Here is a 23,800-nt window from a genome sequence, read left to right as displayed (position 1 = left end):
AACACACTGAAAGTGATAGAAAATTTCCCACTGACTTCACTAAACCTTTGAGACCCAAAGGAATGTTACAGCAATAAAAAGCCAGCATTGTACAATGGCCTCGAGTTTCTCCTGGCAGTGAATGTCTTTTCCAAAGAAAAAGCCAAAAAAAGCTGAATCTCCCCAAAGCAGGAGAGGCACTGAATGGCTTCATGCCCTTGCTCTGAGGGACTTTAATGTCCATGAATGCTCAGAGCGCTCAGAATTTTGATAAGTTCACTCTAAGATCAAAGCCTGTTTCCAGAGACTCAGAAATCTCATTAAAGCCTCAGTCCTGCATCTATTTGTGCATCTGTTCATGTCAGTCAGCACAGAACTGAGCACCTCACTGGATCTAGCCAGCAAAAGAAAATCAAGGGAGTTGGAAGGAATGGGAAGATCCATGTGACAAGGATGAAGCCCCCCAGTTAAAGGCCTAAGGCTTGCATCAGCCCACAGATCTCCCAGGTCATGGCACTCTTTTCCTTAGTAGAGAGGGTTACAAAAAAAAAGAAAAAAACCAAAAACAACCAAATTCCTTTAAAAACTTTGTGATTCATAGAAACAAGTTGCATTTAAATGCAGGTAAACTCTGAGGTGTTCAATGAGCAAAAACCAAAAGAGCTCCACTACTGCCAAGGAAATGAGGCTGGTTCATGCCAGCTGAAAATCTGCCTAAAGGACCTTCACAAGGCAGGGCCAGGTCCTACAGCATCCAGGTCGAAGAGCTGCACAGGGAAGTACTGTCCTCACAAACTCCTGCTGAAATGGGTGACACTCCACTGATTTATGTAATATCAGTTCTAAATTTAGCCACGGATAAGAACTGAACTAAAGAACATAAACCTTTACGGAGCAGGAAAATCTACCTTTCAAGTCCAAACAGACTTATGAAGAATTATTCCTGAGCTGAGCTTACCACTTGCTGGTAATTTTTTCACTGTCTCAAATCTCACATCGAAAGAATTTCAGGCTGTGACAGACAGCTGTATATACAGATATGGATATAGAAATAGATATAAATAGAGAGTAACACATTTTAAATTATCAGTCATTATTATTCAGAAACTGTTATCACTGTCATGCACACGTGATATGGTTCTGAAGAATGGGGACATTATTTTATTGAGTTACAGATGGGGAAAAGGCATAAAGAATACAGGTAATGCACATATTTGAAATAGCAATATAAACATAAACAGAAAAATGTTCAAGTCAAAGTCACATGAAAAATTAGACTAATCTTCAGATGCATTCTAGACTTGTATGTACAGCATTTTTATGATAAAAGTAGAAATACAAACTCCAGAGATGCAGCACATCTCAAGAATACAAAATAAATAAAGACAAGTGCCAATAAAAGAAAGAGAACTAACACTTAAATCTTCTTCCAGAATGATGAGAAAGTTTGATATGTAAGAATCACGGGAGAATATGCCCAATCTATGACAAGAACTTAATTTATTTCCAAACAAAAGCTCAAATAAAGTCTTGTGCCTGGGAGTGAGCCCCAAAGCATTTAAGCTTTTCTCACTCCTGTTGTGAAGCTGCACAATTCTTCTGTGAGAGAAACCTTGGAGCAGAGCAGTGTTTCAGCAATTCCTGTGAAGGAATCCAATTCTGGGGATGATGGGGACATCACAGTTATTTATCCAGAAGGAAGGTTTTCAGCAGCTTCCAACCCAAGATGACTTGAGAACAAGGAATAGGCTGGTTTGGTTTCAGACTCTACAGCAGTGTCTTCCTAATGGTCAGTGTTTGCAGAAGGAAGGCAATCAGGAGAGTGTCATGCAAAAAGCTGCAGTGATTAAGGAGGAAAAACCATTAGGCTCCACATTGGACACAAAATTATGGCTTAGAACAAAGTGGAAGGTGTCTTTTCCCATGGCAGGGGGTTGTAACTAGAGGATCTTTAAGGATCTTTCTAACCCAGGCCATTCTATGATTTTCTGATTCTCTGAAAGATTCACCATTATTTCACTTCCCTTTCAAGAGTGTTACAATTAATTGAGTGACGCTGAACACCATCAGTGGTTTTCCTTCTGGAAGTTTCTCCCTCATCAATTTGTTTGCATAACCAAATATCCTAGAGGAAAAAAAAAACAAAAACAAAAAACCCAAAAAACCAGCCCTGTTTCCACTCCCACAATCCTTGCAAATTAGATTTGTATGGTAGATTTTTCCTCTCTAGAAAAATAGGTCAGTTCCCCTGAAGTAAAGCACACAGTGTGAGGCCCACGTTTCTTCTTGGAATGGGCACACATGGAATGCAAGTGCCCCTCGGAGCTGGGCATCTGCATATGCCACCCTCTCCTTCAGCTGGTCAAGTGACTATTTGCAGATTTCCCCTGCCTTCAGAGCTGAAGCAAGGCCTAAATACTTAAGCCTTTTTCTACTTCCAATCTCCCTCTCTGAAAATATGGACCATAAATATCCTCTCCCAGGAGATTAGTCCTGGAACCTTATTGGGCTTAAAGTTACGTTCAAACAATGTCCTAATAAAAACAAATAGTAAATAAAGTGTGTTCCAAGGACATCAAATCATGATTACAATGACTTCCATTTTTGTAGAACTTCCAAAATAAGTCTTTCTTTCTTTACGCATTGGAAAATAAAAAAGACTTGGTATATGGGAATAAGTTAAATAGATGGAGATTTAAAAGTAAAAAATAACAGGAGATTGCTTAAGTAGAATATTTAAAACCATACAAGTTATTCCCAAGTAGCTTCCCAGGCAGCTTCTGTAAGACAAAACAGAAAAAAAAGAAGCAGAAAAAAAGGGAATTTTCAGCTCAGTGGGATGAAAGAAGTTGGTTTCAATGGGGTCTGAAAGGGAGCAAGGAGTACTGTGACCATAGCTGCACACCTGAACATGATTTTACACACACACACACACACACACACCCCCCTTCCCTTAAATCCATCACAATTGAACAGTGCCATCTTTCAGCATGTGTGCAAACACTCCCCTTCATAAAGCAGCTCTGAAAGGGCAAAGGGAAGAGCGAGTCCTACAAAAACTCATTCTCCCTGTGAGACCTGCAGCGTGGGGACCACACAGCCACCTCCCTGCCCGTCTCAGAAGGCTGTTCCCCAGTTTTGGTAAAGTTTTACACAGTTTTTGAAGGCGAATTTAAGCCCAAAGGCAACTTAAATGAAAAAAAAAAAAAAATAAACAACAACAACAACAAAAAAAAAAAAGCAGCAAAGTGAAATCCTTTGGAAAGGTTTTGAAGTGAATCTGTGTGAAATGAAATAAACAGTTCTCCCCACACTGAAATACCAAAGGCAGTTTCTGTCAGAAGAGCTCCCCACGTGTTAATCTGCAGTGAAGCCTCAGTGCCAGAGCTGGCACCCTTTGAAGTTAAAGGAAAAGCTCCTGCTGCCTTTATGGTGACCAGATTCCTGGCTGGATTGAAAAATAAGTAGGAAGAGGTTTCCTAAGCTCCCAAGAGCTCTCTGAAGATCACTGCCCAGTGATTAGAGGAGATGTCAAAGGGACTGGGTTAGAAACCCCATAGTGGCTGAGCTGGAAATGCTCCCTAGAAGGGATCCTGATTTTGTTGTGAGTGATCTTGGAACAAGGCTTTCAAATCTGATGGAAGATTTGAGTAGAAAAAGAGAGATTCACATCTCACAATAAAATACTTGTTTGGGTTTTTTTAGTTTTATTTTACCATATCTGCTTTCCCTACTTTTTTTCCCCTACTGATTTATGTTAGCTAGAATCAAACTTGAGTATTATGTAGGTTTTTCATGGTATTTTTATACTCTTCTCCTTTCTTTTCTCCTTTTGAAGGAAGAAGGAGAGTAAAAAAAGTTGGAAAACTAAAGGGACTTCGCTCATTTAAATATTGAATAAATAAATTTTTTTCAGCTGATATCAAATTAACTGAGATTGACATTTAATGAAAACTGAAATTTACATTTTCATGTCAACATGAAAAATACGAATGCAGCACTTTGATTACATATTTTCTACTGCAGGAATGTCGTGATTAAGAATTTTCAGCCAACTTGAGGGCATGATGATTAGGAGTCCCTGCAATCTGGCATCCTGAGCCATAATCTTTCTGAGTAGCACGGAGGGAGCTGTTTTGAGCAGCAAAGCATCCACACGACAGCAGAGCGCTGCCTGTAATACAGCGAGGATAACACAGGGCAGGAGATTAATAATTCTGCATCACACTGGGTTCTGCTATTTTTATCCTGCTGTTTCCTTCGCTCACCATCTCATGACTCACACTCTCCCCACACTGGAATTTCTGCCTGGGTCTCGTGGCTCACTGGTGTGTTAGGGAAGCCGTGGAGAGCCGTGGAGAACACCATTCCTGCTTGAACTGCTCTGGAAAACACAGAGAGGTAGCAGGATTTACTACTGGTTTATCACACACCTGCTCTGGCTGTTGCAAACTGACTGCAGCACTTGTGCTGTTGCTTCCTTGTTTTTTGCAGTTCTTCCTTGTTTTTCCAGCCTTAGTGACATGTCTGGTTGCAAGTCCCAGTTCCAGACAATCTCATGGAAAGCTGGCACTGCACCAGCCTTTAGTAAAAGTACAGAGCTCAGCCTGTGACTGGGGAAAGGGCTTTTGAGAGGCAGGTGAACGTGATTCAAGATGAGTAAAGGATCTGCTCCTCACACATTTCTTGGTTACCACCTCAGGGATATGGCCTTTGGTGCCACACTAGGCTGACCATCCTGAGGCCAAACCACAGTTCCCTGATGTGGCATGGGAAGGCCAGGTCACAGGAGGAATTAGATGTTGAAATCCTTACTAATTGCACATATAGCTACGGTGATCCCAAATGCAGAACATCAAAACCCCAGTGCAGCCTGCTGCTGGAGAATCCTGCACTCACACTTCCCAGTGGATTCAGTTCCCCACGTGCCTGGACCCTGGCTTCTCTTTAAATCCAGAAGTAACACGGAGATTGCCAGTTAGGAACCTAAATTCTACCTCTTCCCAGAAATGAGGCTGATCACAGGAAACATAATTATTTTCTCTTACCTCCTCATGGAGTGGTAACAGCCCCTGCTCAAGAATCCCAATTCTTTCTTTTCCTTCTACCTGAACTTCCATCTCCATCTTCCTGAGGGCATTTCCAAGCCAGTCAGAAGCCAAGAGCACAGAAGGTTTGCTCTTTATGTGAACAAAAAAATATTCTCTAGGTATTCCCTCTATTCTCTAGAGGGAATACTTCAAACAGCAATTGGATATCACATCACCCTTTAAAAAAATATTAATACCAGAAAATAACAGCTAAATCTCACTCTAGATGTTCCCTCCTCTTTTACCCTGCCACTTTCAAAAATGAACTTAATTGAAAGGTGTCAAAGAAGCCTTGTCCACAGAATATTTACAAAAAGAAGGGCATTTATCTGGAGAAAAGGGAATGAAATCCTAACTCAGCTGTGAGAATTCTACTCACAGAATCACAAGGTTGATTCTGGCCACACAATTCCTAATGCAGGCCAGGATACTCAGCAGCAAGATTCCCCTCACACAGATACTGAAGCGATGGGCTCTCCAGAACATTAGAGTGTATCTAGCCAAAGTAATGCTCTTTTTTGCTGAGAAGGTAGCTTGGTTCTGGAGTCACCTTGGTCTGGAGTCATTTTAGCACAAGGATCACTAGTGATCCATTGTGTTATTCCAGCTTTCCCAGGAAGACATAGCAAAGGATGTAAAATAGCCCTTTCTCACAAGCTTTTAGATCCCCTGGCCTCCTGCTTTTCCTTTTTTGCTCCCATCTGGCTCTCCAGTTAACACTGGAAAACCTAAAGCATGTTTTATTTATGTGGATATTTTGTTCTCCAGATTTTCCTAGGGCAAACTTCCTACCCCTCATGTCAGCTCAAGTCCTTCACATGGATGCTGCTGATGACTCAGAAGAGTCAAGGAGCCTTTTGTTGGTGACACAGCCTCAGCCAGCAGAGACTTTGCTGCTCAGAACCCAAACACCAGCTTGAGCCATCCATCACATGCTCTGCCCACTCCTCTCATCCTCATCCCTCCCCAGCACAACTGGCTGCCTGGAGGGGGGCAGATGTGCATGATGGAGCAGGAGGGCTGACAGCTTGCACACCCACATCACATCCAAATGTCAGGTCTCCCCCGAATCCAAAGGGCAGAAGCTTCCCTCAGCCCACCCCCACTAGAAATGTGACCTCAACACAGCAGTCGTGCCCTTCCTCTCGGACAGTTCCTGCAGCTGGAGGGTGATCAGTGTGAGAGCCCCAGGAGAGGCTGAGGAGGATGTGATCACTGACCTGAAATGAAGCCTGTGCACACTGCAGGAGAAGCTTCCACTAAAGTCCAATGGAACACCATTGGAATCAGCACGACAAATGCTGCTGCAGTTTAAAAGATGATTACTGAAATAAAAATAAAAAAAGCTAAAGGGAATTGGAGCAGCCAGAGAAAATCTTGTTAATGCAGCAGTGTCCTGCTGAGCGCTTTCTGTTTAACAGAAAGGCTCCTTGGTACTACTGAGTTAAACAAGTTTTTGCTGTCAAACACCTGTCAGCAGTCCTTTAGAGTAAGGTTTGAGCTGCACTCTCCTGTCCTGAACCTGTCTTTGTCTGCAGCTGTTCTAAGCAGACTCTATGAATCCAGAGGAACCCTTTCCATATCCCACTTCTCAGCTCTCAAATCACCTGAGATGCACAGAAGGTCAGGAAAGGACATAAAAATATCTCAAAGAGGGTGTCAAGAAGACAGTGCCAGGCTCTCTTTAGTGGTGCTCAATGACAGGACAGGGAGCAATGGCCATAAACTAAAACAAGAAGTTCCACCTCAGCACAAGGAAGAATTTCTTTCCACTGAGGGTGCAGAGCGCTGCAACAGCTGCCCAGGGAGGGTGTGGAGTTCCCTCTGGAGACACTCCAAACCCACCTGGATGTGTTCCTGTGTCACCTGCTCTGGGTGACCCTGCCTGGGCAAGGGGGTGGAACTGGATGAGCACCAGAAGTCCCTTGCAGCCCTAAGGATTCTGTGAAAGGCATCACTCAGAACAGTCAGGAAATGACTTGCAAAGAGCATCTTTCCATTCACATGGAGTTGGTGTCTCCGCACTTTCTCCAAGTTTTCTCCAAACACAAGGAAAGGAAGACGCAGGGACACTTTTGTCAAATGGAATAGGGCAAATCAAGGGAGTTCCTCCATTAACTGTTTTTTTCTGGAGGATGTTAGGTGCTTGGAAGATACATTTTTCATGGAAACATTCCTGATTCAATACAGAGCTCTCTGGCAAAGGTTTCCTCAATCATATGGGAGATGAGCTCCTTGCCACCTCTCACAGTGGTAATTCCTACATCCTAGAGCAGGGTGGTTCATTTTAAAAAAGATTTTTAATATTCCAGGAAAAAAAAACAACAACAACAAAAAAAAGAGTGTTCTTTCCTTCTGGTGATTCAGAAGAAGGAGTTGCAATTCAGAGGGTAAGCTAACTACTAAAATGTATATAATCACTATAATTTCCAGAGAGCAATGATCAAAACTGCTTCATATCTGTACACTGCATTCCAGGAACTCAATTTTCACAGCAAATGGATGGCTACCATTGGATAAAAATGTCATCTGGCACAGAAAACAAAAAAGAAGGATGGTAGTTCCTCGCTCAGAGCATCACTGAAAAGCACTTAAAATTACTGTGTAAGATTAAAGCCTTAAAAATAAAACCACATCATTAAAGAGCAGGAATTTTGCCTCAAACACAAAGTCACCAATTTCAAGACAAGAATAGTTCTATATTTGGAACAAGAATTAATGAGAAAGGAATCTGAAAAACCCAAATATCACTACTCGATATTCTGTCACGAGAAACATGTGAGATATTTCTGCATCTCACAAAGAGTTTCTGTCCTAAGAGGAAAGGTTCACAGCTTGCTTTTTCAAGAAAGTACAAGTTTTGTACTTTCTAGTATTAACAGATTTATGCAAATTTTATACTTATCCTGTCCATAAATTAATGAGTTGCCAATCTTGCTGTATTTTAAGTCAGATCAGCACCAGATGGAGAGCAGACTTGCTTAATAAGGGGTTTATCAAAAGAGTAATTAAGCAAATAAACATCTGAAATCCAGTGTCAATACTGACAAGTCTAACAAACTTTCCTAAGGAACTACTTTATTCTGTGGTGGCTGGATTCAGTTTTAAGTTCTTGGCAGAGATCAGCATCCTGCACTTGAACCGTGCTGTCCAAAATGTCTAAACTGAGCCCTGAGCTCAGTTCTGACCCCCGTGAAGGCAGTGGCACCACACCAAGTGTCTCCCATCTGTGTCAGGGCTGTGACTTACTGTTTTTGGCAAATACATAAAGTGCACCCTTTGGCTGCCATGGCAAAGCCTAGATTGACTCTTTCACCTCCCACTTAATTAGAGCAGCCTTGGTGTGTTCAGCAGTATTCGAGCAATCTTTCTGTGACATTGCCTTTCCTGTGTTCCTGCCCCCACACAGGCTCTGTGAGCACAGACTTTTGCTCTGTGAACTGGGAATGTAGACCAGGAGCAGCGTGCCATCAGAAAAACACAGGCTTTATTGAAACAACAGCAGCACTGGGTCAGGTTTGCCTATGGCAAAGGCATGTTGAGGCTGGCACGAGGCAGTGTTGAGTCTGACAGAGTGTGACTGTCACAGGTGCTGCTGGAGCTCGTGGGAGGTGTTGCTGTGACTCACGGAGGCTGGCAGAACTAACAGGGCACAGTGGGGAGACAGTCCTGTTAATGGCTCTGGTGGCTGTAGGAACAACCAGGCCATTCACAAACTGAAAAGGGACAAAAGATCCTTCAGGAAAGGGCATGGGAGCAGCCACAGCTTCTCTGGGCAGCTGTGCCATGGCCACACCACTCTCAAAAGGAACAATTTCTTCCTAATAGCCAATCTAAATCTGCTCTCTGTCAGTGTGAAGTCATTTCCCCTTGTTCTGGCACTGCATTTGTAAAAAATTCTCTCCATCTTTGTCCCTTCAGGTACTGGAAGGGATTTGTTCCTGTGCAGCCTGCACCTGCTTCAAGAAAGGCTGAATGTCCCCTCTCCATGAGTGACACACCTGGTGTAATCATGGGAGAAGACCAGGCAAGGCTCCCTGGTGCTTGTGTTCCACTGAATATTTAAATTTCTTTGGAAAAATAGACACGAGACAGAGTAGTTTACAAACGATGAACTCATGTACAGTAGTTAGGACAAAAGGAATGTTGAGATTCTTCAAAGAAAGAGGAAAAAGCTGGATGAACATACAGCAAAATGGCCAGTAAAACTTGCAGCTGCATAATTTGTAAGAACAAATCCTCACATGCATCTGAGATCTAAACTTTTGTCTGAGTTCTTTCAGAACACATTCTGGGTATTTATAGTGACGCTGGTTAAAAAAAAAAAAGCCAACCCAAATTTAAATCTGAATCAGGCTAAAACTTAACCAACAGTGAATATTCAAGAGACCTGTCATGCCACAGCTTTTGCCTAAGAGAAGCAGTTTTAATTCCAGTCTTTCTTTCCCCCAGACAGCCAGCTACCTTTTCAAAAGCTGTAATAAGAATAAACCTTATCTTCTTCAAGGCCAGTGTTCTTTTGCCAAAGCTGCTTGCAAATGGCTAACAAATTCAAAAGCTAGTGATGAACAAAAGAGTGACTAAAAAACCACCAAACCCTTCTCCAGTCTGAAAGCAGCTCAGCCCACTGCTGTCTGCAGAGGTGATATAAACCTATTTCTGCAGTGCTCCACAGAGCCAACCGTGTGTTAAAATAGCTGTACCTAAACATGCACTCCATGGCATATATTGGCATCACCAGCAACCCTGCTGAAGGGTGCCTTCTACTCCTGCATCCAGGTGGTTGATAGATATGTTGAAGATGACTGTTCAGTGAGGAGCACCAGGCACAGCCCCATCCACTCAGCCTGGAAAACAGGGAGGTGATGATGAGGCAGAGCCTGCAGAAGAGAGAGAGGGATGTGTCCTGGGGTGACTTCATGATGCTTGTATTCCCATTTGTATGTTTAGCCCAGAAATAAGTTTCACACCTTTCAGACTGGTTCTTAGAGCAAAAGGGCAGAGAAGAAGCTGCAGTTTGTTTTTAGGGACTGCACTCACTCCTGCACATTCTGCTCCTGGACTGTGCTGTCTGCAGCACAGACAGACAGCAGGACGGGGCTCTCCTTTGCTTTTAGTCAGTTTTTAGGTGGCTGAGGCAGAGAAGCTCCCTGGGCTGTGGATTTTCTTTTTCTTGGGCCTGTTCAAACCTGCTCTGGACTGAACACCAGCAGAGCAGCAGCAGCTCGCACCTGTGGCCCATGGGGCCGGGCCTGGGCCGTGGCATTTCCAGCCCTGCAGGGACTGATCAGAGACATAAAGGGGACTTTCTGAGGTTTTTTTGAGGTTTTATTGTTTAATAGTGTTCATTTTTCTTTTGTGCTGGTGAGTGCTTTGCCTGTTAAATAAACAGCTTTTTCCCACTTTTCTCCAAGGAAATCTTTTCCCAAACCGGTTGGGCCGCTTGAATCTGCTTTCTAGAGGAACCTCTTTGGACATTTCCTCCCAGATTTGCCCTAAACCAGGACAGGATGGGAGAAGGATGGTGTGCACAAAAGCACCCTGCCACTGTCCTGGCTGGAGATGGAGCTGTCTGTTCCCAGGGAGCATCCCAGGCAGCATCCCAAGATGCTGCACCCTCAGTGCCCACCCTGCGCTGCCTCAGCCCTGTGCCACCCCCTGCTCAGCCTGCCAGCTGCCAGCAAGGCATTTGCTCTGATGAGGCAGCAAAAACCAGCCCCCCTCAAAGCCTGTGGAAATTGCTGACACTCACAACACCGGGAATCAGCTGCACTCATCCTCCAAATTCCACCAGCTCGCTGGGAATTAGAAAAGCTGCAGGTTTTGGCTGGCTGCAAACCAGCTCAGCTCTAAGCTGCCTTGTCCCAGTCGTGTCAGTAGCAAACTGGAAGGAACAGCCACAGGTCAGGCAGATTTGTCTCCACCGCTTCACAGGTCAACCTTGGAAAATCCATTTTTCACCAGGAACTTCTCCTGTCTCTGTACCTCCCTTTGGGAAAGATGCTACTGGCTGTTTGTCATCTGATCAGAAAGAGAAATTGAATATTGCCTGGCTGAGTCACAGCCTGCTGAAATTCACTCCTGCTCTCTCTTTCAATTGAGAAGGCATTTCTCGCACTCACCTGAGCAAGACATTTTATAAGCAAGGTTTCTTTTCAGTACAGGTACCTGGCTCGTGGTTCCTATCCCACAAAGACTAAGACTTTACAAAATCAGCCATTGGCACTGCTCCCAGGATATTTTTCCATTCACACATATTTCTAAAAATGTCAGCTTCAGTCTAACCATTCTCATCTGGGGAGCCTGACATCAGATGTACATTAGCCTGGGAAAAAAATTACCTAAAATGCTAGCCACTTCTAAAAAGGAAAACAAATTCCAAATATGTCACACTGGCTCCTGCCTCTGGGTTCTCTCTGCAAATGAGAGGAGGAAACTTTACAGGGTGATTTTACAGCCATGATGATTCAATTAGAAAATCAGACAAGGGAATAGGGATGGGTTTTACTGAGATGAGAAGTGGATGATATGTGATATTCCTGTTCAAGTCTGACTTCCTATTTGTTTGGGTTTGCTACCCAACGGCAGACAAAAAAAGTCTCAGGCAGAACCTCAAGAGCCACGTGCAGTCCTGGAATGAAATCCAGACAGCTAAACAACACTGCATCTGGCTGTGGGAGAGCTTCCCTAGGGAGAAAGCATTTTGGCTTGAGCATTTTGTTCCAGTCATCAGTCTGATTATTTTCTCTTCCAAATTCGGACCCTTCACGCCCCTCCCCAGCGTCACCTGCCCTGCCAGAGGGACGAGTGCAGCCAGGATGTGCCATGCTGCCATTTGGCCATGCTGAGGCCAGGCAAGAAGTGATTTTGTTCCCACATCGTGCCCACAGCACATGCTGGCAGCATTCCTTCACTGCCAAGAGAGATCTTAGTTTAATTTGGGCTGTCAGGGGTCAAGGAAAACAAAGGATGTGACTGCAGAACTCAAGTGGATCTGAGCAGGATTCCTGGAATGGAATCCAGCTGCCTTCAGCAGGACTAATCTGCAGCAACAGAGTGAACAGAGTGCAGGGCGTGCTTCTGAGATATTTTAAACATACAATTCTATGAATGCTGCAAAAATGACTTTACAACTCTCCCTCTGGGAAATAATTAGAAAGCCCTCCTCCCTTTACTGGTTCTGATGATGATCGCATCTGCTCACCTCCAGGATGTGTTTGGCACCTGAATTGCACTTTTGCTTTCTTGCAAATCTTCATGTTTTCTACATGTGCATTTTCACTATGTGTTCTGTCTCTAAATATTAACACATCAATACAATAAACAGAGTTTTCAGCCTTACTTGATGAAACAAATCTCAAGGAGTGATACCCTGGCACAAAAAGTTCCATCACTTTTTCCCAGGTGGGATACCCCATCATTCCAGCCTCCACAATCTGCTGGTCTTTTCTATATGACACCCACATGTGTCCACCCACAACCATGTGCCCACTCATCTGCTGAAAGAAAAATCACATCAGTAGGTTCACTTGTCCTTAGCGGTCACTTCAGAGTGATTTACTTCTCACCATCTTCTTAGGGTGGTTGACAACACTGACATCTTAAACTACTGTATTTAGAGCTGTCAAGACCCATGGATACAGGAAAGATTTTAAATGGAAGTTTACTTCTACTTTAGTAGAAGCAAGTAGGAAGTTTACTTTTTCTTCTCCCTCTGACTGAATTTAACTCATGTTCCATTCCCTGGGGATGGAACTGGCATGTAGGCTCACCTTGAAGCCACAGAAGAATGGTAGTCCTGGCCCACTTTCTGTCTGTGTGGGTGGTCCTTGCTTCCTTCAGCACTAGAATGCAGTGTCCCACCCCTTCCTTTTTTTTATTTTTGTTTGCTTGTTTATTTATTTATTTTTTTAATTCCAGTCATTTCGTGGTGCATCCTGCTGGACAGCAAGACCAGAGGATATGCACAGCCACCAGGGCCTCAACTGGAATTCTAAGCAGAGTTAGAAGATGCAGTGACTGAAACACAAGATACAGCCTGCACTAGGGCCAGGCAAAGAGGAAAATCAGCCAAAAACCAAAGCAACAGTATCCCACTCCCACTGTCGCATCCACTTGTGCTCCTCTGCATGCAGCTGGAAGAGTGTGTTGATTTTTAGTTAGAGTTGCATATAGATGAGTGCAGGTGGGAGCAGAATTAGATGAGAACAGATTTTGGCAGGAATAATTGTTCTCAGTGAATAGAGACTGATTATTGTTTAAGAATGAGCCAACTGGGTGGGGGGTGGGGTGGGGGGGGGAAATGTGTAAAGCTTTTAAGATATCCCAAAAATTACCCGAGGGCAAGAGGCATCAAAGCAGGGTTGTATCTACACTTGCCACCTCCAGAGTTTGAGGGAGTGTTCCCAAGCAATTAATCACAATCAGATACACTTCAAGGCTCCTGGTCACGCTGGTAAGTCTGCACCCAAGCACTTTCTCCCAAAATACTTCCTGGGCATGAGCAGAGGCCAGGAAGGGAGCCCAGCAGGCTGAGTGCCCAACACCTTGTTTCAGAGCGAGCCTCTGGCAGCAGGAGCCCAGCCTGTCTCCTGCCAGCTGGCCTCAGTGCCAGGGAATGGTCCTGGGCACATTTCGTTTTCTAATATAGATGCAGTCAGGATGTCTATGAGAATTTGTATTCTCCCCCTCAGTGGAATATCCAGCTTCCTTTTTAAGAACAGAGCTACCCCGTTTTCCACTAGCAAGAAGCAGTGCAAATGCTATTTTGAAGTGCCCAGCGTTTCCAAGCCTCCCAAAGAGATTTCTCTCTCGTGCTCCAGAATTCTGCACTTCTCAGGCTCTGCTCCTCTGTATCACTGAGATGGAGATACTCTAGGAGTGGGAAAGGGGAATCTGACCCAGATTTTTTTGGTTACTGGAATTTACTCAGCCAGACCTGCAGGAAATGCTCTGATAGCTCAGCTGCAGATTCCTGCACTTCCCTTTGCTTCCTCTGTGGCTCAAGGAACACTTTCTCCTTCAAAGCACAGAGGCTAAGCTTAAGCTATGGGGCATTTCTTCCCAAAGCAAGTTCTGTCACCCCCCAGACTCCCTGCTTCTTTGCACCATTCTCTTGCACAATAAAACACCATGTATTTTCATAATAGCCTTCCTTTAAACAGCCCCCTTGCGCAGCACTGCCTTGAAAATGACTGTTTTCTGAACTGAGAAACTCATACAATTTGCTCTGCAAATTCATGTTAAATGAATCATATTCAATCACACCCCATTCGATTTTCAAATCATTTTAAACAAGACAGAAAAAATTATAAGGTTATGTTGCTTAAATAATTCAAATAATTCTTCACTTTTCCAATCACAGGCATTTCTACCTATAATTAAGGAGGGAGCAGGGAAAGGGAGAATTTTAATGTGTTGAACTTGTTTGAGAGAATTAAGTATGGTATAATGTAACCAATCTCTACTAACTGAAGAGAGCAAAGCAAGCCCTGGTATTGGACATGGGATTTGAGAGAAGAGACCTTGTATTTCAATATTTATGTCCAAAACTGGCTTTGTCAGAAAGTCAGAGTAACCACTGTCTTGAGAGGGAAATTATTACCTGTTTTCATCCAAGGTGATTCTCCAGCAACATTTTTTCCAGTGTCAATTTTAAGACAACCACAGCTGTTTTTCAGAATATTGCAAATGACAATCTCCATGGCACACCAGTTGAAGCACAGAAATAAAATATAGATCTTTCTTTTTTATCTTCTTCCTGTCAATCAAGTGTTAAAACGGAATTATTTGGAAACATCCTCCATGATTGTGAATTATTTATACAGAAGACAACTTGCAGATGACTTTTGGTAAATTCAAAATTCTATCTGTAAAATTATTAATTCCACAGTAACCATAAAGACTGTGTGCTAGGAAGCCCAAGCTCTATGAAAACACTTTGTTGTCATCTAGGAAGGACAATCATTTTACTATTAGATCAGGTGATTTCTGGGGCATCCACAGCTTCTCTGAGCAACCTGTGCCAGGGTCTCACCACCCTCACAGGGAAAAAAAATCTGCCTAAAATCCAATCTAAACCTACTTTCTGTCACTTTGAAGCCTTCTTTTTCTTCAAACAAGCTGGTATTTCTCTTCAAAATTTCCAATTCCAATTAATTCTTTAGACATATCATTACCAGCTTTATTTTTTTCCTATTCCAATTAACATAACATTTTTTATTTCATATTATTTCAATGGATACTATAACTACATTTTTCACACTATTTCATCATACAAATATGAAGTATGTTCTGGTCAATTGGCCCACAGAGTTACTGGAGGAATTCCGTGTAATGAGCTGACATACTGATGCCAGGTGGCATGACCCAGGTCCACTGTAGAGTGTCAGCACCCTGAGGTCACAAATTTAGGCCAGAGAAGCAGAACTTTAACAAGCTTACCAGGAGAACTGGGGACTAATTAATGCATACAGAAAGAGAGTAAAAAACAAACAAACAAACAAACAAAAATCCCCAACAAACTACAAACAAAGCAACCAAAACCCAAACAATACAGAACCTGTGAGAAGACTAAAAAAAAAATATTTAGTGGTGCTGTATATAGCAAAAGTCACGGCAGAATGGTTTTGGAACCATTTTGATTTTGATTTTAATAAGTCATAGGCTAGATTACTATAAAGACCTTTTCTATTTCATTTTTTTGGACATTTGTGTCTGTGGAGTGAGGCTGGTGGTCACACAGTGGCGTGGCTAAAGCTGAACCAAAGGCAGGGAGATGCTGTCAGAGCTTCATCTCCCCATTTCCCTGTCCTGCAGGGGATCAGCCTCGTTATTCCTGAGGCTTCCTGCCACCCAACATCCCAATCCCACCCCTGCCAAATTCCACTGTTGCTCATGGCATCTTGCTAAATGGCTGGACCAGATGCCAGCAAGGCAGCTCGTCCCTCCCCACGGCTCGGTGCCACTGTCACATGCCACTGAACACTCTCCTCGTTTGACCTCAGCACCAGCTCCACTAACGCTGGGCAGGAAGAAGAATTTCTTCACAGAAAAGGTTGTCAAGCACTGGAACGAGCTGCCCAGGGAGGTGGTGGAGTCACCATCCTCAAAGGTCTTCAAGAAGCAACCGGATGAGGCACTCTGTGCTCTGGTTCAATTGGCAAAGTGGTGACCTGTCACAGGTCGGACTTACTGACCCCTGAGGCCTTTTCCAGCCTCAGTGATTCTGGGATAGGTCTCAGAAGAGTCAGATTTTTGGTGCACATACCCCTGGGAGTGCTCTGACTTTGCTTTGCTCCCTAACAGGAGGTGAAGGGCAGTGCCTGGAGAATGTATCAGCACCACCTCCCCCAGAGCAGCAGTGTCTGCTGCTGGAGAGGCCAGGGAACAGCCTGCAGGAGTGCCATGTTCTCCTTACAGAGCCCAAATGAAAAGAGCACACAAAAGAGGGATTTGTTGTGCCGCTCAGAGCTGCATTAAGTCCCCTCTGTGTTCATGACCCCACCAGATGGATCACTGTGCACAGCTGCTGGCATCCAGTCCTCGCCTGCAGAGCCACTCAGAGCCATGCAGGAGGCCACAGGGGGAATCTCTCTTCCCTGAGATCCACATCTTAGACCTCTCAGTCCTGCCAAACCCACTCCTGGTTGTGCCTCTCCGAGCCCTGTCCCCCTCTGAAAGGCTTGGTCTTCCTTTCCTCAGCCATTTCTCTACCCTGCCTGTACAGAGAGCGCAGTGCAATTGTTCCTGGAGCTCTGGGAGATGAGTGGTGTTATGTAACTGCTCAGTATTGTTTCATCTTTTTTTAGGATGATGGAAAAATAAAAGGGAAATGTGGACTCCCCTCGGGGCCAGGCTAAGCAAACTAAACTTACATTACTAGTGACCCAAATGAACATTCACTTCAGCACCCCCAAGAATGCATTTTAGTGCACAGCGTCCCACGTGAGAGGACAAGCCATTAATAACTACAGCATGTGTGGGGTGAGGAAGCTTCACTGTTGCAGCTCCTAGCTAAAAGTGTCTACAGAAAAGTGTTGGTTTGTTGTTTGGCTGGGTTTGTTTGGGGTTTTTGATGTCTGCAATGATTTGCTATTCATTAAGTTCTGATATCTTGATGCCTTTGATATGGCAAAGAGGTCTGATTCAGCCTGCTGCTCATTTCAGGTCAGCTAACATAAAATCAATAGTGGTTAGTTAGGGTGTATTAGGGCCTGGAAGAGAAAACTCTCTTCCTGTCTCACATTTCCAGGAACCTTCTTGGAGGGATTCAGTTTTCTCTTACTCTCACACTCTTCAGCAGCACAAATTTGCATCAGCACATTATGTGACTGTACCATGTACCCACATATTTACCCCATGGCTCCAAGGTTTCAGCCCTGTTTATAACTTAATCTTTAAATAACCATCAGAGAATCAAAGAATATCTGGAGCTGGAAGGTATCCACAAGGGACATCCAAGTCCCACTCAGGATCTCAAACCTCAAAATCATAAAAATCAGTGCATCTAAAACACGTGCTGAAAATTGTGTTGGTTTAAGCATGTATCTGTGCTAAATGATCTGTTAAACTGGGCTCCAACCATGTCCTGGTCACATTACTCAGTGTTTGGCAGCAGTATCTATCATTAGAAAGCAGATCCTTTACTGCCCTATAAGCCAATAGAAATTATGTATTTATTTGTAAAGGTGTCAATACCGAATTTGCATGAAGTGAGCTTAACAACTGCTTAGAAGCCCAAGCCAAGCAAATATTTTTAACTATACTTTGAGAATGATTTGTTTTCTTTCTATTGGAAAGTTCTGTTGTTTTGTTATGGAAAAACACAGTATATTCAAAGAGAATCCCGAATTTAATTTCCTGCCAGATGAGTGAGCTCAGGCAGCTCCAGGAAGAGAAGGCAGCACTTGAACTTGTACTTCCATGAGGAGAGAACCAGTTCAGTGAAAGCAACAAAAAGACACATGGTGGGAAGAAAAAGAGTAAAAAAGGAGGGAGGAAGACCAGGCCTTCCCTATGTGTCACCAAGATCAGCTTGACCCATGCCCCACAGCCCTGATCTGCTTTCACCTACATCAGCTTGCTGCACTCACTACAGAGATGTAATCCAGATCCCTAAAATCCTCACACAGGATTCCAAACAAGTGGCTGTGTGGACACAGTGCCCCTGCTCTGAACAGCTGACAGCCCAATCCAACACAACTCACATCTGGAGGACCAAACTCTGGTGCTCAGGCAGGTGGGGGTAGCAGTTCCAGAAAGACCACCCCAAAAGTTCATCCTGAAAGACTCACTGCAGTTATTTGGTGCTTATTCAGGGGAGTCAGATGGATGTGGTCACTGAGAGCAAAGCAAAGCACTGGTCTGAGCAAAAAGCCTTACTTTAAGTCCATCAGTGACCTAGGTCTTAGCATGTGCAGCAGAGATACCCCACTTTGTTTCATGTGAGATTCAGCCTCACCAAAGAGCTGATTCTGCAACAACTGGTGCAGCAACTCCCACCAAGGCAAAGTGGAGATCTCCCCGAGTCTGGAGTGCAGCTGCACTGGGCTCTTTTCCTGTCAGCCTTGTTTCAGACAGCTCCTCAGCACATGACAGCCTCATTCCACATCTAAATAAACAAGCAAACCAAAGAAACCAACATCTAAAATTCTAAAATTAATGCGAAAGATGCTGTTCTCTCTTATGAGATTCCAATTCCTTCCCCTCAGCCCTGGGTTTTGGGCTGAGCACTCTATTCATGAACAGTATGACTTGCTTGGCAGTTATTTTACTGACCAGGAGAGAAAAAATCATCATGCATTTGGGCAGTATCATTAAAGAGCAGGGTCAGGGACGGGAAAGCAGCATTTGTGTCTAGGGGAGAGGATGTCAGAGCGCTGCTCTGTAAAGCTGATCTCAATTTATCTCAAGGCATAGGTGAGGTACTTGAATAAATTATAATCCCAACTGAGCACTTATTTATATTAGAAAATTTGTCAGAAACAAACCTTGAGCGATGTTGACAATTAAGCACTCTCTTCTCTGCTACTCTTGCTGTGCCACGGGACGTGGGAAAGGCATGGAACATCCTTCAGCAATACAACAGAAACTGGAGGGGGAAACAGAGATGTCCTTTGCAAGAGAAATTGTAAAAAGCTCTTTGGGCTAAAGGAGCAACTTTGTGTCGGTCTTCAGAGTTAGCTGCTATCCTGATGAAGGCAATGTGTCACTCTTCTCTCAGCAACACCTCAATTGTAAAATCCACAGCACTGAGGTTTTGTTTGGAAATTGAAGCAACCAGGGGTGTGTTTTGATGAAAAGATGGTGCTTTCCATCCGTGTCCAAGAGAAAAGCCAGGCAATGGTTGTTGGCCACGTTCAACTCCTGAAGTGCCATCCACTCCCGGTCTGAGAGAACTAAAACCAGAGAACTGCGTACACAAATGGTGTGTGCATACATAGAGGTGACTGATTCACACGCTCAGGGAATCTGGAGTGTACCATGAAAACAGTTCTGCAGATATTGCACTCAATATTCTACTTTCTCATTCTGCCTATCCACTCCCTCACGTTTTTGATCTGTTGTGCACTTGAAAATCTGTTCAGATCACTTCCGATCCGTTGTGCACTGGACTGAAACCAGTAACAGCAGACAGTGCATTTTTTTCCTTTAGGTCTCGAAAATATAACAAAGATACAAAACTGTAAAACCACAAAAAAAAAAAAAAAAAAAAAAAAGCTGCACATACTTTTTTGAATGGGGCCAGTAAGCACATGACTGAGTTACTCATAAATTCTGAAACAGGAAGGTAACTAATAAAATTATTTATAAAGAAGTATATCTACAATATTTAATAATTTAAGGCTCACAAGAAACTAACATATCAATGACAACAGAAGTTTTCTGCTCTAGGGTTCAAAGCACCAAATTCACTTCACATACAAAATAACCAGATCTGTACTGATCACTAGTGGAAAACTCAGAAAGTGCTGATTTGCTAATGTTCCTAGTGCTTTAATGATATCATATTTCACAGGAATAAGAAATCTCCTTTCAACCATAAATACAGTCATACAGATACAAAATATATTTGAATAATTTCAATTTGAAACTACAGTACAAAACCCCTCAACCTCCCCCCTCCCATCCCCAAGCCATTCATTCTCCACACACACACATCCACCCGGTTTTTTACACTAAACTCGGAGCAACTGAATTGGTTACAAATGACCCATTCAAAACCAATGACCATTTGCTAAAATAAGTTTCTACAAGTTAGATTTTTCACTGTCACAATTTACCGGCTCCTGCATCACGGAGTGTAGCATATTCTTAGTCTATTTTAAAAATAGGTGACCCTTTGTGTCATGGAAAAAGAACATAAAAACATGTATTCCTGGAGGACTGCTCAGGACAGCGATCAATTTATAAAATACAGCCTGACTTAAAAAACTAATTGGTACTAAAAGAATAATTATAGTAGCAAATTTCTGACACCTGGAAATCCTTCTGCCCCTCTGAACTCTAACTGTCTCCTCTCCTCACAGGTCTGTTTCCCTATTGGTGTCCAGACAGAGGGCATAGAGGGATTTTCTGAGATCTACGTTACTTTTTGCTTTGATATTGGCTTTCTCTAAGGAGCTGGTGCCATTGTTGAACTCCTCACTGTTTTCCAAGTGCACAACAGATTTGTTCAGAGAGTTTTTACTGGGTCTCCTCTTCACTTCTCCCCCCGCAGTGCTGCCCTGAGCACTGCTGTGCTCATCTTTGAGGACAGCCTGCTCCTCGTGGTCAGTCTCTCGGTGGTAGAAGTAGTTGAAGTTGGACACGATGACAGGGACAGGCAGGGCAATGGTGAGCACACCCGCGATGGCACACAAGGAGCCCACAATCTTGCCCCCCACGGTGACAGGTCTCATGTCCCCATAGCCCACAGTAGTCATGGTTACCACAGCCCACCAGAAAGCATCAGGGATGCTGGAGAAATGAGACTCGGGGTCATCAGCCTCAGCAAAGTAGACAGCGCTGGAGAAGAGGATCACCCCGATGAAGAGGAAGAAGATGAGGAGACCCAGCTCCCTCATGCTGGCTTTCAAAGTCTGTCCCAAGATCTGCAGCCCCTTGGAGTGCCTGGAGAGCTTGAAGATCCTGAAGACTCTGACCAGGCGGATGACTCTGAGGATGGCCAGGGACATGGCTTGCTGCTGGCCCCCGCCCCCATTGCTACTGCCAGCCCCGGGCTGCTGCTGCTCGTGGGCCAGTTCGGTGCCCAGGGTGATGAAGTAGGGGATGATGGCCACGATGTCGATGATGTTCATGATGTTGCGGGAGAACTCGGGCTTGCTGGGGCAGGCGAAGAAGCGCACGAGGAGCTCGAAGGTGAACCAGATCACGCAGGTGGTCTCGATGATGAAGAAGGGGTCAGCCAGGCTGCTGGGTGGTTGCATGGGTGGGGAGTCCCCAGGCGTGCCATTCAAACCTCCACCTTGCGGGGGCAGGGGTATGGGCATCTCCCTCTCGTCCCTGAACTCGGGCAGGGTCTCCAGGCAGAAGGTGATAATGGAGATGAGGATGACCAGCACGGAGACGATGGCGATGGCCCGCGCTGAGCTGGAGCTCTCGGGGTACTCAAAGATGAGCCAGACCTGGCGCTGGAACTCATTGCGGGGCAGGGGCTTCTCCTCCTCTTTGATGAAGCCCTCGTCCTCCCGGAAGCGCTCCATGGCCTCCTCACCCAGCTGGTAGAAGCGGATCTCGTCGGCGAAAACGTCGATGGAGACATTGACGGGCCGGCGGAGCTTGCCCCCGGACTGGTAGAAGTAGAGGATGCCGTCGAAGCTGGGCCGGTTGCGGTCGAAGAAGTACTCGTTGCGGAGCGGGTCGAAGTAGCGAATGCGCTTGTCGGGGTCCCCCAGCAGCGTGTCGGGGAACTGGTTGAGGGTGCCCAGCTGCGTCTCGAAGCGCAGCCCCGAGATGTTGATCAGCACCCGCTGGTGGTGCATGGCGCCCGGGTTGGCCGCCGCCTCCTCCTCCTCGTCGCCCGCCGCCGCCATGGCCATGCCCCGGCGGTGTCCCCCTTCCTCGGACGGCCCCGAGTCCGCGGCGGGGCGCGGGGCGCGGGGCGGCGGCCGCGGCGGCGGCGCGGGGGCTGCGCGGGGCTCCGCCACCCGCTCCCCGGGGCCGCCCGCGCGGGGACCCGGCGGGGGCCGCTCCGGCTCCTCGTCCCCCGCGGGCGGCGGGGCCGGCGGGGCGCCGTCCTTGCCGTCGCTCAACTGCGGCGAGCCGGCCAGGTGCAGCAAGTTGCCCCGCCAGCGCGCCCGGCCGCCGGCGGCATCCTCGCCGCCCGCGATGGCCGCGGTGCCGCCGTTCTCCAGAGTCACCAGCGCGATCTCCATGGGCAGCAGCGGCAGCGGCGGCGGCGGCGGCGGCGGCAGGCAGGAGCGTCTGAAGCGGCGGGCATGCTGCGCTCGCCGCGCCGCTGCCGCCGCCGGCCACCTCCGGGCTGCCCTGCCCTGCCCTGCCCTGCCCTGCACTGCCCGACCCTCCTCCCCTCACTGCGCCGCCGAGCGCGGCCGAGCGCGGCCCGGGGGAGCCGCCCGGGGACCCGGATATGAACGAGCGATCATTATATTATGGTCGCTTGACGTCAAAGAGGATCCCTCCTGCTCCGCGCCCCCGCGCAGGCAGCGGCAGCATCCCCCGGGCCAGCCGGGATGCCGCATCCCCCCGCGCCCCGCCCCGCCGAGGGGCTGCGGAGCGCGGCCGTGGGGATCCCCGCGGGTGCCCGGGCGGGGGATGAGCGCCGGGGACACCGCTCCGGAGGTGCCGGCGGTACGTGCGCCCGGGCAGGGGGCTGGGGATGCCCTCCGGCCCCTGCTGGGGACGGCCCCGGGCGCGGGGCGCAGCGCTCTCCGCTCAGCAGCCGCGCCGGGGGATTACGGAGCGGCCCCCGCGCGTGGATTTGCTCGCAGCGAGCGCTTCTGGCTGCAAAGCCCCGCTCACCTCTAATGAAAATAAGAACTGAAAGCCCCGGGGATGCCGGGCTCCTCGTGGCGTGTGTTCCTCCCCCCCTCCCCATTCCCCAGCGGAATAAGAACAAAGGAAGGGATTGGGTATTTTATTTTTCCGCTTTGCGTTTGCTCTCCCTGCTTCTGCTCCCTTGAGTTCCTCGCTGAATTAGTGCGGCTCCAAAAGGTGCTTCCCAAGCCAGAAAACTATATTTCTGCTGTGCTATTTTCATGTTAAAATTTGCGAACACTTTCCCATTGATGCATTCTTAAACCCACATCCAAGGCTAAAACATTCCAGTAGATGCACATCTTATTAGAGAGGATCGAGCAGCTTTACACAATGACTTCAATTACAGTTCAGTAACACAGTCGATGCTCAAATCTTACTTGCTATATTCAAGCCATCTATTCTACTCAATGTCTGCAAGGAAACACACTAAATATGTATATAAATACTGTAGGATTAGAACCTATAAGTATGTATACACCACTCCAGTCTTGTGGCGTTTCTGGTTTTCTAACAAAATTGATTGTGACCATTTTGCCTTCCAGTTGGCATCACAGTGACATTTTTTCCTAAATCCTTATGTTACTACTCACAGCTCCATCAAACACTCCACCTAGATTCACTGTGACTAGTGGCTTTCCCCTAATTTAAAACATTACCTCTGTGTATGAAATCTGCCCAAAGATATTAAAAGCAATGCCAAAATAGAAAACCATAATTGTATTAAAAGG

At 45.8% G+C, this 23,800-nt stretch overlaps 1 protein-coding gene across 7 annotated transcripts; it reads right to left on the bottom strand.

Annotated features, from left to right (window-relative positions):
• Nucleotides 1–1,112: 1,112 nt before the first annotated feature.
• KCNA5 (potassium voltage-gated channel subfamily A member 5) lies at nt 1,113–22,794 on the bottom strand. Of its 7 annotated transcripts, XM_085569408.1 has the most exons (6): nt 19,061–22,794; nt 14,674–14,829; nt 6,290–6,394; nt 5,028–5,159; nt 4,248–4,363; nt 1,113–2,759 (listed from the first exon to the last, which is right to left on the bottom strand). In XM_085569408.1, exon 1 carries the CDS (start codon nt 22,445–22,447, stop codon nt 20,594–20,596), a length of 1,854 nt encoding a protein of 617 aa, XP_085425534.1. In that variant the 5' UTR covers nt 22,448–22,794; the 3' UTR covers nt 1,113–2,759; nt 4,248–4,363; nt 5,028–5,159; nt 6,290–6,394; nt 14,674–14,829; nt 19,061–20,593. The 7 variants fall into 7 exon arrangements, with proteins under 7 accessions (XP_085425534.1, XP_085425533.1, XP_031359524.2 ...); XM_085569407.1 differs by having other exon boundaries at nt 5,028–6,394; XM_031503664.3 differs by lacking the exons at nt 5,028–5,159; nt 6,290–6,394.
• Between the last annotated feature and the right edge of the window lie 1,006 nt (nt 22,795–23,800).

Source organism: Lonchura striata, chromosome 1A (genome assembly GCF_050655825.1).
Source record: "Lonchura striata isolate lonStrDom1 chromosome 1A, ASM5065582v1, whole genome shotgun sequence".
Lineage (NCBI taxonomy): Eukaryota > Metazoa > Chordata > Aves > Passeriformes > Estrildidae > Lonchura > Lonchura striata.
Note: the sequence above shows the minus strand (reverse complement) of the source record. Positions and strands in the feature narration are given on the sequence as shown.

What these genes read in the sequence shown, in the direction of transcription:
- KCNA5 (XM_085569407.1), bottom strand. Translation starts at nt 22,447, where the DNA reads ATGGAGATCGCGCTGGTGACTCTGGAGAACGGCGGCACCGCGGCCATC.